Raw genomic sequence first — 14,418 nt, 5'->3', positions numbered from 1 at the left:
AGGGGCTGAGGCAGTCACCAGCTCAAGGCTGCACAGGTAGTAAGTGGTGGCTCTGAGATTCACACAAAGACAATCTTGACTCCACGCCTTCTCCCTGCACCCCAAGGGAGGAAGGCATGCGGTTCCCACAACCAGGGACCCTGGAAGGCGGTGCTCACAGCTGCAGGGCAGCACTCATCAGAGGTCCTAGTGCCATCCCCACCCTGGGTCCCTCGTGGCCCTTGCCCACAAGGCGTGGCATGGTCGGGCTCCTGCCCCAAGTGAGACTGAGCCTGAGTCCACAGTCAGGTTGTACAGGCGCTGACCCGGAAATGGGCGGCGGGGGCGTGACCCTCCTTCCTTGTACGTGTGGGGGGTGCCCCCGAGGGGAGAGGTCTCCACTGGGGACACCATGATCCCATCTTCGAGTGAAGGCCCCACACAGGCTGAGTTCCGAAAGATGGCACCATTGAGCAGCTACTTTGATCTCTGCCACAGGAAGGTTTTTCCTTTTTCTTTATTTTCATCTTTGTTAAGATATAATTTGCCTATAGTAACCAACACCCATTGTAAGTATATAGTTCTTCAGGTTGGGACAAATACATGCAGTCGTGTAGCCACCACAGCCAAGACGTGGAGCGCTCCCTCACCCCTACCTCATGTGCCTGCTGACCTGCGTTCTCACCGCGGTTTCCCTGGAATGGGTAGTCCTAGTGTCTCGTTCCTTTAATTATGTTTTTCAGGATGTTTATGTGTCTGCGCATACCATAGTCTGTACATCCCTTCTGCCTTCCAGTCTCCCTCCCCGTCCCTCTGAAGGACCTTTGGACTGTGAACATTTGTATGTTTTCGTTTGTCTTGGGCAGATGCCTCAGCATTAGGTTGCTGGGTCATTTGGTAAATTCATACTTCATTAGGAACTGCCAAGTGCGTTTCAAAGTGACTGTCATTTTTCTGTTCCACCAGGATATGAGAGCAATCCAGTTGCTTTGCACCACTGTTTTAATTTTTTTAAAGTTTAGCCATCCTGGCAGTTGTATAGCAGTTCTATTTAAATGTACTCTCGTATGAGCCTCTTTATATTTTGCTTAGAAGCCATTGTGCTTTCTTTTTTTTGGTTTTTTGAGACAGGGTCTCACTATATAGTTGAGACTGACCTGGAACTCACTATGTAGCCCAGGCTGGTCTCGAACTCACAGCAATCCTCCTGCCTCAGCCTCCTGAGTGCTAGGATTACAGGTGTGCACCACCATGCCCGGCTTTGTGCTTTTTGTTTTTATATTTATATGAGTACATAGCTTCATCAAATTTAGTAAATTTACCCATTTATTTACGTATGTTTTTCAGTTCTCCCTCTGCTTCCCTGTTGGGCCCCAGCTGTAGTAAACAGCATTCTACTGCCCGCGATCATTTTATTTTCTTCTTTGTTTTCTGTATGCCTTGTTTTTGTTAGCTTCTATGAGTGTGTCTTCAAGTTCACTCTTCCCTGTGGAATTTCCTGTACTTCTCATTTTGGATACTGTGTTACGTCATCTACAGATGTTCCCTTTGTTTCTCCCTTCCTCCTGTCCCTGTCCCTGTCCCTGTCCCTGTCCTTGTCCTTCTCTACGTTCCTGAGCACATGAAGCGTGGTTAGAAGAGCCATTTGAAGGTCCTTGCTGGCTAATGCCCTCACCTCTGTCCAGTCTAGGTCCTGCTTATACGTCATGTCTTCCTGTCCTTCGCTTGCTGTTAATTTTTTTTTTTGTACTGGGAATCGAACTCAGGACTTTGTGCTTGCAAGGCAGGCGGTGGAACCACTGAACTAAATCCCCGGCCCTGCTTGCTGTTAATTTTTGATTGGATGCCAGTCACCGTGAACTTTATGTCTTCCTTTATACAGTTCGGGCTTTTCTCCTGGTACATAGCTAAGTCTCTTGGGATCCATTTGGTCCTCTTGGCAATGGCTGTCATACTCTGCGGGTCCCCAGTAGACTGCTGAGGGCCCTCCCCCATGTCCTGTGAGGTCACTGCTGGGGCCTGGGCTGTCCCATGTCAGCTTCCGGAATTGCTGGACCTACTTCTTAGCGGTTCTTTCCCCAGCCGCTTGGAATTTCCTCTGGTGCAGATCACGAGGCACCCAAGCTTTCAGGGGATTTCATGGTGAATGCAGAGCTCTTTCTGCACAACTGCCCGGCTCTGCTTCCCTCCTGGTTTCTCCACATCCAGACAGACTGCCCGGCTGTGGGTTTGCCTCCCCCAACCTCCCAGCTGGGGTTTACTTCCAGGCAGGAAGCATGGGCGGGGGCCTGGGGACAGGAGGCCACCCTGTGCCCTGCTAGGAAGGGCAGTCCTGCACTGCCTTTTATACAGGATCAGAAGACAGTTCGGTTGAAAACCGCGTTTCAGGCTCTGCTTGTGCCGGACAGCAGTGGTACCGCAGTCACTCTTCGTGGGCAGAGTGGAACCCAGTGGTTTGTGGTGACTCGTGAGGTGCGGTCCCCACAGCCCGTTCTCTGGAGCCAGCTGCATTGCTCTCTGGGCACATCTTGCCGAGCAGGAAGCAGGCGGGCTTCTGCCATTTTCCCTGGAGACCTCATAAACCTTGGGCTTTTGTTCTTAATCCTGAGCCAGCTCACAAGGATAATTTCATCCTGGTATCTGCCATCGGGTTTCCTATCTCACCTTTACTCGGTTTTGGTGCTTACAGAAACATTACCCAAGAGTCACTGGGCTGTAGCTTAGCTATTTCTGCCTCTGTTTTTCTAAATTGTTCCTCCACCCCCTCAAGATTAGCATTGAGCACCTGTTAGCAGAGAGATTTCATCCATCTGTTTGGAACTTGTGACTAAAACAAATGAGTGTTTTTCTTTTCTTTACTTTTCTTCCAAGCCGCAGTGTTTTCTGTGTGGAGGGGTTTGCTGCTCAAGCTGTTAGGGCCAGAGAGCTGTGCTGCCTCGGCACATGTGCCTCAGCCAGGGAAGGACAGCTCTGCCGACTCGCCACCTGCGGTACTGGTCACTCAGGGATTTTAGAGGGGCTGCACCGCCTCTCGTATAGTGGGGAAGCCTCCAGATTGTTCGGCAGGAGCACAACAGGAAAGGGTGGCAGTCTTGCTGTGTTCCCCTTCCCGTTTGTGCCTTTTTGTCCCTAACTGTCACAGGGACTGACGGTGGGTGGCAGGACCTCTCTTCCTAGGAATTGCGAACGGTTTACCTAAGCCCACATGTTTGGAGCACAGCGGATAAGGCTTAGGGCTCTGACTGGTTTCTGTCCCAGTCCTGCCTCCCAGTCACTGTGTCCTCGGCCTGCTCTGAGCTTCTGCTTCCCCAAAGTGAAGATCTAATGTTAGCCTGGGGATTTAGCTCAGAGGTTCTGCCGCCTGCCTTGCAAGCACATGGTCCCAGATTCGATCCCTGGTACCAAAAAATGAAAAAAGAAAGATGTAATATCAGAGCCAGCCCAGAGCACATCCAGGCAGAAGGGGTATTATTGCCAGCCTTACTGCCTGGCTTGCCCTGAGTCCCACAGGTGTCCCTGTTGTGCCAACATGATGAATTAGTAACAACCCCTTCAAAAACTTTGTGGTTTAGATAGCAAGTGAGATAGTCTTCCTGGTTAATCACTCCATGTTGTCTATTCTCAGAATCTTTGTTCTAATTATGTCAGCATGAACTTTTTTTTCTAGCCCTGGTGGTTGAGCCCAGGGCCTTCACATTGATAGACTGAGCTACATCATCGACCTCTTTTTATTTTTCGAGACAGGGTCTCACTAAGTGATTAAATTGCAGAGGCTGGGCTGAAACTTGGGGTCTTCCTGTCTCAGCCTCTCTGAGTGCTGCAATTATAGGTGTGTGGCACCAAACCTGACATGTTAACCAGTTTTACTGTTCATTCAAGCTAGGTTTTAGGGCCTCTGTGCCCTCTGGTTATGAAGATTCAAAGGTGAATGGGCTACGCCCTTCCCTTTAGACAGACACAGCCTAGCAAAAGCTGGACCGGGGCTAGAGAAGGTGTCAGGATGAGTCACAAAGGAAGGCGCGCATTGTGGGTGAGAGGATGGCCTGGGCAGGGACTGCAGGGTGTAATACTTTCTGAAAGTGTCAGCACCGTGTTGGCCAAAGAGGAACTGAACTGTACAGTCTTGGTCTGCACCGTGTATGTCCAGGGAATGCCACTGCTGCACTGTGTAAGAGGTGAATTGCAGGCACCTGAACGTTCTCCAGTAATGAGAAAGATCAGGCTCCAGTCTGTCTTCACTGTGGCAGCTATGCAGCCACATAAACAGTGAACTGGAGGGCTGGAGATGTAGCTCAGGTTCCGCCACCTGCCTCACAAGCACAAGGTCCCGAGTTCGATCCCTGGTACCAAAGAAACAAACAAACAGGTGAACTTGAGGGCTGGGTGTATTTAAGTGTGTCTTGGGATCCTTCCCGTGGCAGGGCCTCACAGTGGTAGAGGGCTTGCCTAGCCTCAGTGAGGCCCTACCATGGGAAGAATCCCAAGACACACTGTTATACACTGTTACATTTTCAGAAAGTAAGCTAACCTATTCGTCCGTCCATTCAGTAAATACTTATTAAATGTCTGCCCTGTGCTGAGAACTGTCCTTGCTGTCGGGGCTGCAGTAGTGACCAAGACCAGATCAGGTTCCTGCCTGCAGAAGAAAGTGAGTATGTAAGGAACAGCCAGTGACCGTGCACGGTGAGAAATGACTTGGAGAGACAAAAGCAGTGATGTGCCAGGGTGGGAGGGCAGAGGAAGCACCCAGAGCTGGCAGGCAGAAAGGTGTTGGCACGAGAGCCCAGACCTGTGCAGTGTGAGGTGTCAGCGTGGGAGCCGGTGCGGGCAGCAGGTGCCCAGGGCCGTGGGGAGGCGAGTGGAGCTGGGCAGGCCCCATGATGCGGGGAGACAGCCAGGACCTCAGCGCACAGGGCTCTGTGGGCCTGGGGAGGAATTTGGATTCTGTTCTAGAAAAGGTGAGAGTCAAAAGTCTTTGAAAAAAATCACTCTGCTGCTGTGTACTATGACCCTGTTTTAAAGACGGGTAAACTTTATCATCACATAGTGAAAGGATGGGAGTCTGCACTTGGAGGTGTTGATAAGAGTTACCGCTGAGAATTCACTTTCACTCTATGTCTGAATGTTTGCAGAAAAATATGTTGGTTATTAGGCAACTAACAAGAGTATGGTTTGACTCGGCCCTCAAGAACGTACCAGGGTATCTTTTCATTGCCATTTAGACTTGGAGCAGTGAATTATGAGGATTAATTGGAAAAATCAAGGGAAAGTCTTGTAGAAGCATGAAGCCAGGTGTGATGGCACATGCCCAGCACTCGGAGAGGCTGAGGCAGAAGGTTCACAAGTAACTTAGCAAATTAATGGAACCCTGTCTCAAAAGACATAAAAAGGGCTGGTGCAGCTCGGTGCAGCTCAGTGCAGAAGCCTTGGTACCACCAAGAAAAAGAAAAAAGGAAAATCCGTTAGAGTCTGCCATTCTCCATGCCCAGATTCCTAGGCCTGCTCCCTGCTGTCCCCATTGCTTCACTGCTCCTTACACCCAAGGACAGCAGTGATGGGGACACAGCTCAGCCCTGGCCCTGTGACAGCCACTTCACATGGCCTGTCCTTACTGACACTCCCAACATGAGGAAGCGGGCTTGGTGAGGGGAGGCAGGTTGCCCACGGTCACCCTGCTGGTACCGGAGCAAGTCCGGGCCCTTGTTACCTTTCTGTACCTCTGGGAAGCCTCAGATTTCTTTTCTTTCTTCCTAAACCCCCAGGATCAGGGCTCCAGGGACTTGAAGGAGTGTGGGTGTGGCAAGTAAGCGCTCTTCTGTGTGCTCTGCCCCTCTCCCCCTGCAGGCATCATGGCCATCCTGTTCTCAGGCATCGTGATGTCACACTACACACACCACAACCTCTCCCCGGTCACCCAGATCCTCATGCAGCAAACCCTCCGGACTGTGGCCTTCTTGTGCGGTGAGTCGAGCTTCAGTGTCCCCGATAGTGTGCCCACCCAGAGCCAACTGGCTTCCTGCCTGCTGCAGAGGTCTGCTGAGGTATCCCCTGGGAGCAGGACAGCCGGACCTTACCCGGTGCTTGTCCCTCTGGCTTTGCAGTTCTGTGAAGTAGGCGTAACACCTGATACATGGGACATTTGATGCCAACAATGTTAAGACCAAAAATGATGCGAACTACTAGCAATGCACATTTCAGACATCTTTCTAATGTAGGAAAGTGACGTTTCCAAAACTGTACTCCTTGGAAGTGATACTGATGAAGGCTAGGTGACAAAGGAATGGAGGAAATCCTGGGTTAATATTCAACAGGTTCTGACTGCAGGTCTTTTCACCGTTGTGAGTGTCAGAGGGGGACAGTTGTCCAGCATTGCCCAGATGTGTCCTCAGAGCCCTGACAAGAGCATCCGAGGGCAAGGCTAGGGATTCACTGGGATAGACCTCAGGGAGCCTTCAGTTAGGCAGTGGCAGTTCGGAGCTCTTGTCCCCTCCCCAGCCTCCCCTGGAGTCTCCTCCCCATTCCAACCTGGAGCAAAGGCGTTACCCTCACACTGTCCCTTTAAACTGCCATTGCCAGCAGTCCCTGTTTCTGGGCTTTATCTCCTTTTGAAGCCCTGGTACCACTGTGTCACTTGCCAGAAGGGAGGTGCTGGCGTTGCAGAGAAAGCGGGCTCAGGTGAGGAAGGTCAGATGGCTCAGCACTGGCAGGGGTCTAGAAGCCAGGCCTCTTGTGTCACTGCTGTGTTTACTCCACTGCACCCTCCAAAAGCCAAGCCTAAAGATTCTGACCCTGGCCCTCACAGGTAAAAGAACCAAAAGTAAAATACCCATCAAATTCTGTTTTGTAAACTAGGTGTGGTGGCACATGCTTGTAATCCCAGCACCCAGGAGGCTGAGACAGAAGGATCACTATAAAATCAAGGCCAGCCTGGGCTACATAGCAAGTTCCAGGCGAATTTGAAAGAAAGAGCAAGATCCTGTCTCAAAACAAAAACCACAAAGCTGGGTATGGTGGCTCACGCCTGTAATCCCAGCACTCCAGAGGCTGAGGCAGGAGGATCACTGTGAGTTCGAGACCAGCCTGGGCTACAAAGTGAGTTCCAGGTCATTCTCAACTACATAGTGAGACCCTGTCTCAAAAACAAACAAACAAACAAACAAAACAAAACAAAAAAAGAAAACCACCAAAATTCTGTTTTGTACCCATCAGTCAAATTGGGAAATCTCTAGGTTGGGAGTACTTAGTTCTGTCATGAGCACTAGAAACCAGGCCCAGGGAGCAAGTGTGTGTTTGCATTGGGCCCTCTCTTTTAGAGACTCATTTGTAGCATCTGTCTGCATAGTTGAGACATTGCTCCACAGAGAATGATCCCAGCACCCTAGGAAGCTGAAGCAGAAGGATTACAAGTTTGAGCCCAGCTGGGCAACATAGTGACTTAGTGAGACTGTGTCTCAAAAATAATACTTAGGGCCGGGATTTAGCTCAGTGGTTCTGCCACCTTCCTTGCAAGCACAAGGACCCAAGTTCAATCCCTGGTACCCCACCCCGCCAAAAATAATAATAAATCGGGCTGGGGATTTAGCTCAGTGGTTCCACTGCCTGCCTCGAAAGCCCAAGGACCCGAGTTTGATCCCTGGTACCAAACAACAACAACAAAAATAATAATAACCAAAGTATATTCCCATATACTAGAATTTATACTTGTCAGGGAAAAGCACAAATTAGATGTGAATGTGTTCTACATGCACTGGAATTGATCACGAAAATGTTTAAAATAAAAAAATTTCAAGGAGGGGAAAGACATACTGTCACTTGTTATTAAAAAGATACACATTTTAAGAAAAAAACATTGCTGAAATGTTTTAAACAAGCCCACTTGTTTTATGATGTTCAACTATTTTAAAATACACAGTCTGTATCTCTGATTATTGGGCTGTTCTGGGGGACACCTAGGCAGGGAGCCTAGACATTTATAGGCTGCTTTTTCTTAAAATATGCACGGAAGCCCCCAGTCGGTGTCTGGCTCCTTTGGTTTTCAGAGCAGAGCACAGAGTTGGAATTGGGTCTCCTCCTGCTTGAACTGCGCCCTGCACTCTAACCCGAGCAGTGTCTTGTTAACTGTGTGAGTCAGTGGTTTGGCTTTCTCTGCACTGGCTGACGGGGAACTTAACAGAAGGCCCTTTCGTACTTGTCGTGTGGCGCCTGCCTCATTTGCTTGAATTTTTGCCACTTTGCCCCTGTTGGGATCCTGGCTAATCACAGTGTTCAGCAAATGGAGAGATTCCTATGTTTATCATCTTCCCAGGGTGGACCAGTGTTTATCTGAGGAAGTAATGGACAGTTGTTGACTCATTACATTGGGGAATGCTGAATAGTGGTGGACAGCGGGGGGAGTGAATATCTAAGTACAAAGTTTGCCCAAAGTACTGGTTACAGAATTTTTCCAAAAATAGTGTTATATTGGATTGGGACATGTGAATGTTTGCTTGCTTTACAGTTTAGCAGTGTATTGTGGTTGGGGCTGAATAATCCATTCTTTGGTTTGTTTCAGAAACATGTGTGTTTGCATTTCTTGGCCTGTCCATTTTTAGTTTCCCTCACAAGTTTGAAATTTCCTTTGTCATCTGGTGCATAGTAAGTATTTTCCTTGTTTTTTTATTTATTGCTTATTTGTAGATCAATAACCACATTTTGGATTCATTTATGTAACTGTTAACTGTTCAGAGTCAACAGCTACATAGACATTTTCTGTTTAAAGTCTCTTTTGTTAAAAAAAATCACAGACATATAATAAGGAGGTAAGGGGTGTAATTAAGCAAATGAATTAAGTGAATCGAAAAGGACTGTGTTTTTTAATTTTCAGTGATCTTCAATGTGATAGTAAGTTTCTGTGGTTTGGTTGGTTGGTTCAATGGTAAAAGCAAATTTCAAAATTGATTAACAATTATAATCAGGTAAAAATATTGTATGTAGAAAAAAATACTGCCAGATGTTCCCGGAGGTTGTAAAACTGGAGATTATTTTGTTCTTGCCTACTTTCTGTGGCTAATTTATAATGAATATGCTTACTCATGTGACTCACACGTGACCACGGGTGCTGGGTCCAAGTCAAGAGTCGCAGGGGAAGCAGCTCTGGTGATTCTGGTGATCAGGATTTGGGAAACAAGGTTCCCCCTAGACTGGTGGTAACAGTGGGAAACCAATCGAAAATGTAATCATCTGCAGCAGAATCAAATCCTTTTTGGGAATGAAATGGGAGAAATAAGTGTTCAGCATGTAAAAGAGAGGTCAGCTCCCTGGAGTGTCTAATCCAGTGACATTAATGACATCTGGCCTTGGCGCCTCATCTGCCCTGGCCCTGTCCCCTCCTCCTGAGCTCGGCTGCACAGGCCCACTGCGACTCACACACTGGCTAACGTAACTTGACCCCTTAGCTCCTGTTCTGCCCTGCGGTGAGGCAAACCTTACTGGCGGAACTCACCTCCGCCACCTGTCAGAACACAGCTACTCGGGATCGAACTTCCTTCTGAAGCACTGTCACCCTGCCAGGTGCCAGACAGGTGAACCACATGCAGACGCTGAAGACGCTCACTCAGCCATCTGGGTGCCTCCACCTCCGGCCCGCAACAATTCACCGCTGTGTGTCACAGCCATCTGTCCCCACACTCGGGTTTTGGGACAGGAGAGCAGCAGCAGAAGTCTTTACAGAGCGCCTGACGGTCCTTAGTGTGGTCACTTCGTGGAAGGGGCCGCGTTGGGTGGGAGCTGAAACCCAAATGTAGGAATGGAGACCGGATTTCAGTGGGCAAAATAGAAGAGCTGTCTCGGCCACAGGCAGTCACGCAGCTCCCCTGCGCCACCAAGTGCAGCTGGCTTGTAGGTGAGGAGGCGCCCGTGGGGTGCCGTTGGGGCCCAGCCCCAGGCAGATTCTGCTCAGTGGCCTATGGAGCACACTTGTGGTCTGAGCCCATTTTGCATCCACCTCTTCCCGGCTGGTCGTCTTGGACCAGTTACTTCACCTCTCTGTGCCTCCATTTCTTTATCTACAAAGGGAAAGACAATAAAACTATTGCGAGGATTTAAATTTAGCCACTTAGGATGTCAGACGCTTGGCACATTGTCTGGCGTAGAGGAGCTGGCTGATGGGAGCGGCTGCTAACCTGACCATTGAAGGAAGGCACACTTGTTCACACTTGGGGAAAGTATGTGCCTGCGTCTGTCCTCTTCTAGTTAGCTACGGGGAGAACCGAGATGGAAATGAAAGTAAATGAATAGCTCTGACCCTCCACCGGGGGAGATTTAAACTTTGTACATAAAAGCTCTACTTCGTTTTGGATCCTTTGGCGGTGCTGAGCATGGGACTGTGCATGCCGGGCAAGTGCTGCACCACTGAGCTGCACCCATCCCCCCAGAAGGCCCTTTTCTGCCGCACCTGACTTCCCTGCAGAGATGGCAGGGACCAGGAAGCATGGCGGCGACTGGCTGGGCCAGGGGTGCGGGGCCTCCTCTTGGAACACAGTTCCCAGTACACAGAAATCAGGGGATTTAGCTCTCTGGTTCCACCACCTGCCTCATAAGTGCAAGGTTCCAAATTTAATCCCTGGTACAAAAAAAAAAAAATCCCCAGAAGGCCCTTTTCTGCCGCACCTGACTTCCCTGCAGAGATGGCAGGGACCAGGAAGCATGGCGGCGACTGGCTGGGCCAGGGGTGCGGGGCCTCCTCTTGGAACACAGTTCCCAGTACACAGAAATCAGGGGATTTAGCTCTCTGGTTCCACCACCTGCCTCATAAGTGCAAGGTTCCAAATTTAATCCCTGGTAAAAAAAAAAAAAAAAAAAAGAAAAAAAAGGAGAAAGACCTCTTCCTGCAGCACCCGCCTGGTGGGAGGTTAGTGCGGCTGTCCCAGTTTCTACATGGCCTCGGCATCCTGCATATTCTGTGTCATTACTGCGTTGATCTTTTCTTCCAAAACAATGCCCAGAGCTTTATCTGGACACAGATAAACCAGCATCTCCCCAAGCACACGGGGCCGAGTCTCTCCTGCCACTGTGTTACTCGTGCCTTTCGTGTCATAATGGGCCAGTCACCTGGTCCACGTCAGCCTTGACAGGCTTCAGCTGGAGAAGCCGACAGGACGTTTTCAGCTAACAGTGTGTTGCTCTTGACAGGTGCTCGTGCTGTTTGGCCGAGCGGTCAACATTTTCCCTCTTTCCTACCTCCTAAATTTCTTCCGGGATCATAAGATCACGCCGAAGATGATGTTCATCATGTGGTTCAGTGGTGAGTGGAGCCATGGCCAGGCAGACGGAGGGCGGGGAGCTGGGAGTAGGAAGTGTGCAGAAGGGGCCTGAGTGACCCTCGGGAACGTTTGCCTCCTGAGCCAAAAACAGTAAAGCTCTCGATGGGGGGTGTCACTTAGCCAGGCCCCTGCCGGTGTGATGAGCAGGGCGGCCCACACCTGCCACACTCAAGGAAGCTCAGGCACTGTACTTGGCTCCTGTGGCCCCTGGAGGCAGAGCTGGGACTTGCCCTTTCTCCCCTTTCTTCCTTGGCAGCCGGTGCAGCCCTCCCTTCTGGGGTTTTTAGGCTGAAGTAATAAGTGGCTCAAAATTTTAAGAGATGAAAGTTGAAACTTTTAGGTTCTACAGTGCTGGGATGGAACCCAGGGCCTCGCAAGTGTTAGGCAAGCACTCTACCCTGAGCCACACACCAAGCCCCTGGGCTACTGTTGGGTATTTTTTCTCTTCAGTCACAAAAGTCTGACAGTTTAAATGTTTCAGCTGCTGTTCAAGCATATTTCTCTACTTTTTCAAATTTGAAAATGATTCCATAAATCTTTGGGTCCTAAAGAACTGCATCCTTAGTCATCTTTAATTAATTTATTTATGTATATATTTATTTATGGTGTTGGGAATAGAACTCAAGAGCCTCATGCTTTCCAGGCAGGCACTGTACCTCTGAGCTGCAGTGCTTTGAATTTATTTTTGAGGACTACGTAGAGTTCTTCATGCTTTCTTGTTTAACTATTATAATTGGAATAGTTCATGTGAGTTTGAACATAGCAACATGCTTTATAATGTTCTTTCTCCAAAGTGTATCTGTAAATTTGTCTCAGATTTCTCTTTGCAAAAAGGCTTGTCTCAAAAATATGTGAGTTAGGGCTGGGGATTTAGCTCAGTCATTCTGCCGTCTGAGTTCAGGTCCTGAGTTCAAACCCCAGTACCAGGGGGGAAAAAAGTGTGTTTGATATATATTTATGTGAAACTATATATGTGTGGGTATATATACATATACATATACATAGAGAGAGAGTAAGAAAAACTCATTTTTTTCCTCATTTTTGCTAATGAGGAAAAAAAAAAAGTACTGTGAAGTAGTTGATCCACGGTCTTGACAATCGCTCCGGAAATCTAAGTGAGGTGTCAGTCCCTTGGGGGAGAGAGGTGGATGGGAGCCCCAGGGCCGGGTGTCAGAGGGGAGGCTCTCCCGGGTGGGGCAGGGCCCCCTGCGGGGGTTTTCCGCCTCCCAGCTCCTCTCATCATCATGCTGTCCTTTCCCAGCAGAAATCCAGCTACTTCAGTACAGTCCTGTCCCCATCCCCTCCAGCAGCTCCTGCTCGCCTGTCCCTTGGGTCACAGCTACACCTCTTGGGTGGGTGGACCTCACTCGATTTCTCCACGTCACCGCCTCCCTTCTGCTGCACTAGAACTGGCCTTGCCCAAGTCCCCAGTGACCTCCTGCTGCCAGACCTGCTGACCAGCAGTCAGCCCCTTCCTGGCCTCTCCTGGGCTTGCCCTCCTCTCCCACCTTCCTTCTACAGGCCCTCCCCTCTCCCCTTGGGGTGGGTCTCCCCAGGTTCTGCCTGGCTCCTCCCTCACTGACCAGGCAGTGGCTTCCTGCTGCTGGACCTCTGGGCTGTGCCTTGCTGAAGGGACTCTCCTCTCCTCTGGCCTTGGGCTCCATCGAGGTCCCACTGACCAGGCCTCCCCTGGGGCCATCGATGACACTCGGCATGCGGAGTGCACGGGCGCGCACGCACACACACACACACACACACACACACACACACACACACACACACACACGGGACTGCGCAGCCCACAGCAGCTGTCACTTGAGTCATAGGCTCAGTGGCTCCCCACAAGTGCCAGGTGCACTGTATCTGCGCCAGGTCAGCTCACAGATGTCTCAGCCAGTCTGGGCCATGGGTATGGGCCACTCAGGCTGTCCCTACTCTGCAGCCGGCCCTCTGCACCCTCCCAGCCTCCCCACAGGTCTGTCCTAGTGTCCATGATGCTAAGGCTGAACCCAGCCAGGGAAGCTACCGCCTCCTCCCACGTTCCTTCCCCTGATGCCTGTGCTGTCCCCTCAGGCCTGCGGGGTGCCATCCCCTACGCCCTGAGCCTGCACCTGGACCTGGAGCCCATGGAGAAGCGACAGCTCATCGGCACCACCACGATCGTCATTGTGCTGTTCACCATCCTTCTGCTGGGCGGCAGCACCATGCCCCTCATCCGCCTCATGGACATTGAGGACGCCAAGGTCCGCCGCCGGAGCAAGAAGGATGTGAACCTCAGCAAGACCGAAAAGATGGTCAGTGCCGGCGGGCCCGGGCAGCGTGGGGGGGGGCTGCTCACACAGCTGCCGGCCTGAGGGTGCCCAGCACCTCCACACACTTGTGAACACACGTGGGCATCTCACATGCCACAGCTCAGTCGCTGCAGCTGAGGAACAGCTGGAGGAACCCACGTCCTGAGTCAGGGCTCTGGGGTGGAGGGGCTGGCCCGCCTGCGCATGACCTGCTGAAGCCACAGAGGTCACCGGCAGGCACCTTCTGCGTCCCAATGCAGCCTGGGGCCCCTTGTTAGGCCCCTCGCCTCCTCCCCACTCTCCTGCCAGGGTCCAGCTGTCCATTCCATCAGGCCATGTTCCACACAGCAGCGTTTCAAATTCGCATCACTGCCAGCACTCGCTGCAGCCCTCTCATCCCCGAGGAGGGGAGCGTGGCTTGCAGTGGCTGTAGGGCCATGAGAGGTGTCCTCCCCCAGGACAGAAGGTGGCTGGAGGTATGGGGGGCTCCTCCGCCCCGTCCCTGCTGCTTCTGGCCGCTGCCCTCCTGTGCGCCTCTGCTGGGCCTCACAGCCTGCCTCCCCGCATTCTACCCCACTGCCTCTGGAAACACATCTTTTTCCAGTTTCCTCATGAGAGATCACCAACACCCAGCCAGTCAGCAGAGAAACTGCAACCCTCCCATGGCTGTTCTAATAGAGGGGTCAGGCTGGGGGGACCTGGGCTTCACACCAGCTCCTCAGCCAGTGCTGCTGGCAGGACCCTAGCTGACCTGCCGGGCTCAGCAGGCCTGGGTCTTCCCAGAAGCCCAGCCCAAGCTTTGTGTGTGTGTGTGTGTGTGTGTGTGTGTGTGTGTGTGTGTGTGTGTG

General features: G+C 50.9%; 1 protein-coding gene across 2 annotated transcripts in view; it reads left to right on the top strand.

The window, feature by feature from the left end:
* Positions 1-14,418, top strand: part of Slc9a8 (solute carrier family 9 member A8) — a 65,128-nt gene that overhangs the window by 47,771 nt on the left and 2,939 nt on the right. The window contains exons 11-15 of one of the 2 annotated variants that reach the window (XR_779069.2): positions 5,824-5,940; positions 8,531-8,613; positions 11,149-11,260; positions 12,544-12,631; positions 13,353-13,573. Coding sequence is in view for 1 of the 2 variants with exons in the window: in XM_010618233.3 (XP_010616535.1) it covers positions 5,824-5,940; positions 8,531-8,613; positions 11,149-11,260; positions 13,353-13,573 (533 nt within the window). In the remaining variant the exon portion in view is untranslated. The remainder of the gene's footprint in view (positions 1-5,823; positions 5,941-8,530; positions 8,614-11,148; positions 11,261-12,543; positions 12,632-13,352; positions 13,574-14,418) is intronic. The other variant, XM_010618233.3, reaches the window with a different exon arrangement.

Source organism: Fukomys damarensis, unplaced genomic scaffold (genome assembly GCF_012274545.1).
Source record: "Fukomys damarensis isolate Sample0158 unplaced genomic scaffold, DMR_v1.0_HiC HiC_scaffold_22, whole genome shotgun sequence".
In the NCBI taxonomy this organism is placed as follows: Eukaryota; Metazoa; Chordata; class Mammalia; order Rodentia; family Bathyergidae; genus Fukomys; species Fukomys damarensis.
The sequence above is the reverse complement of the archived record's forward strand: the minus strand, read 5'-3'. Positions and strand labels throughout refer to the sequence as shown.